General features: G+C 53.2%; 1 protein-coding gene across 1 annotated transcript in view; it reads right to left on the bottom strand.

The window, feature by feature from the left end:
• Window positions 1-620, bottom strand: part of LOC116377058 (exportin-T-like) — a 4,798-nt gene extending 4,178 nt beyond the window's left edge. The window contains exons 1-2 of the mRNA XM_031838597.1: window positions 453-620; window positions 142-380 (exon numbers count right to left, since the gene is read on the bottom strand). Of these exons, the coding sequence (XP_031694457.1) occupies window positions 142-380; window positions 453-515 (302 nt within the window). The 5' untranslated portion in view covers window positions 516-620. The remainder of the gene's footprint in view (window positions 1-141; window positions 381-452) is intronic.
• Between the last annotated feature and the right edge of the window lie 6 nt (window positions 621-626).

Raw genomic sequence — 626 nt, 5'->3', positions numbered from 1 at the left:
CAACGTTACACTTTATTTACACTGCGAGGGGTCAACGTTACACTTTAACGACACTGCGAGGGGTCAACGTTAAACTTTATTTACACTGCAAGGGTTAACGTTACACTTTATTTACACTCTGATGGTTAACACTCTCCTCACCTGGCGAACCCGACGGCGTGGCTCAGGCAGTCGGCGAGCGCGCCCTGCCTCTCGTCCTCCGTCTCCAGCGCCAGCTTAGCGAGCAGCAGGCGGAAGGCGTCCATCAGCGGCAGCAGGAGGCTCCTCATCAGCGCCTGCTTCCTCTCCGCCGGACTCTCGGAGTTCACGATCAGAACGCCCGCCGTCTCGAACATGAACAGCTGGTCGTCGCTGGTCAGCAGCGCCGGGAAACCGTTATCCTGGAGAGACGAGACGAAGGAAGTCAGAAGTCACCTCCTCCGGTGAAAAGACGACGACGTGTTGGTACTTACAGGAGGAGCCAGTTCCAACAGGTCCTGGATCCGGGTCAGGATGTCCTCGATGAAGGCAGTCATGTGTTTACTGTCAACACGCGAAATATATGAACGAATACCTCATAAAATATACAAGAATATACAGACAGCATCCCCTGCTTTATGGTCTGTGTGACTCTAAATGGACCATAA

The sequence above is a fragment of the Anarrhichthys ocellatus genome, unplaced genomic scaffold (genome assembly GCF_004355925.1).
Source record: "Anarrhichthys ocellatus isolate YVR2014 unplaced genomic scaffold, GSC_Weel_1.0 scaffold842, whole genome shotgun sequence".
NCBI classification, from domain to species: domain Eukaryota; kingdom Metazoa; phylum Chordata; class Actinopteri; order Perciformes; family Anarhichadidae; genus Anarrhichthys; species Anarrhichthys ocellatus.
Note: the sequence above shows the minus strand (reverse complement) of the source record. Positions and strands in the feature narration are given on the sequence as shown.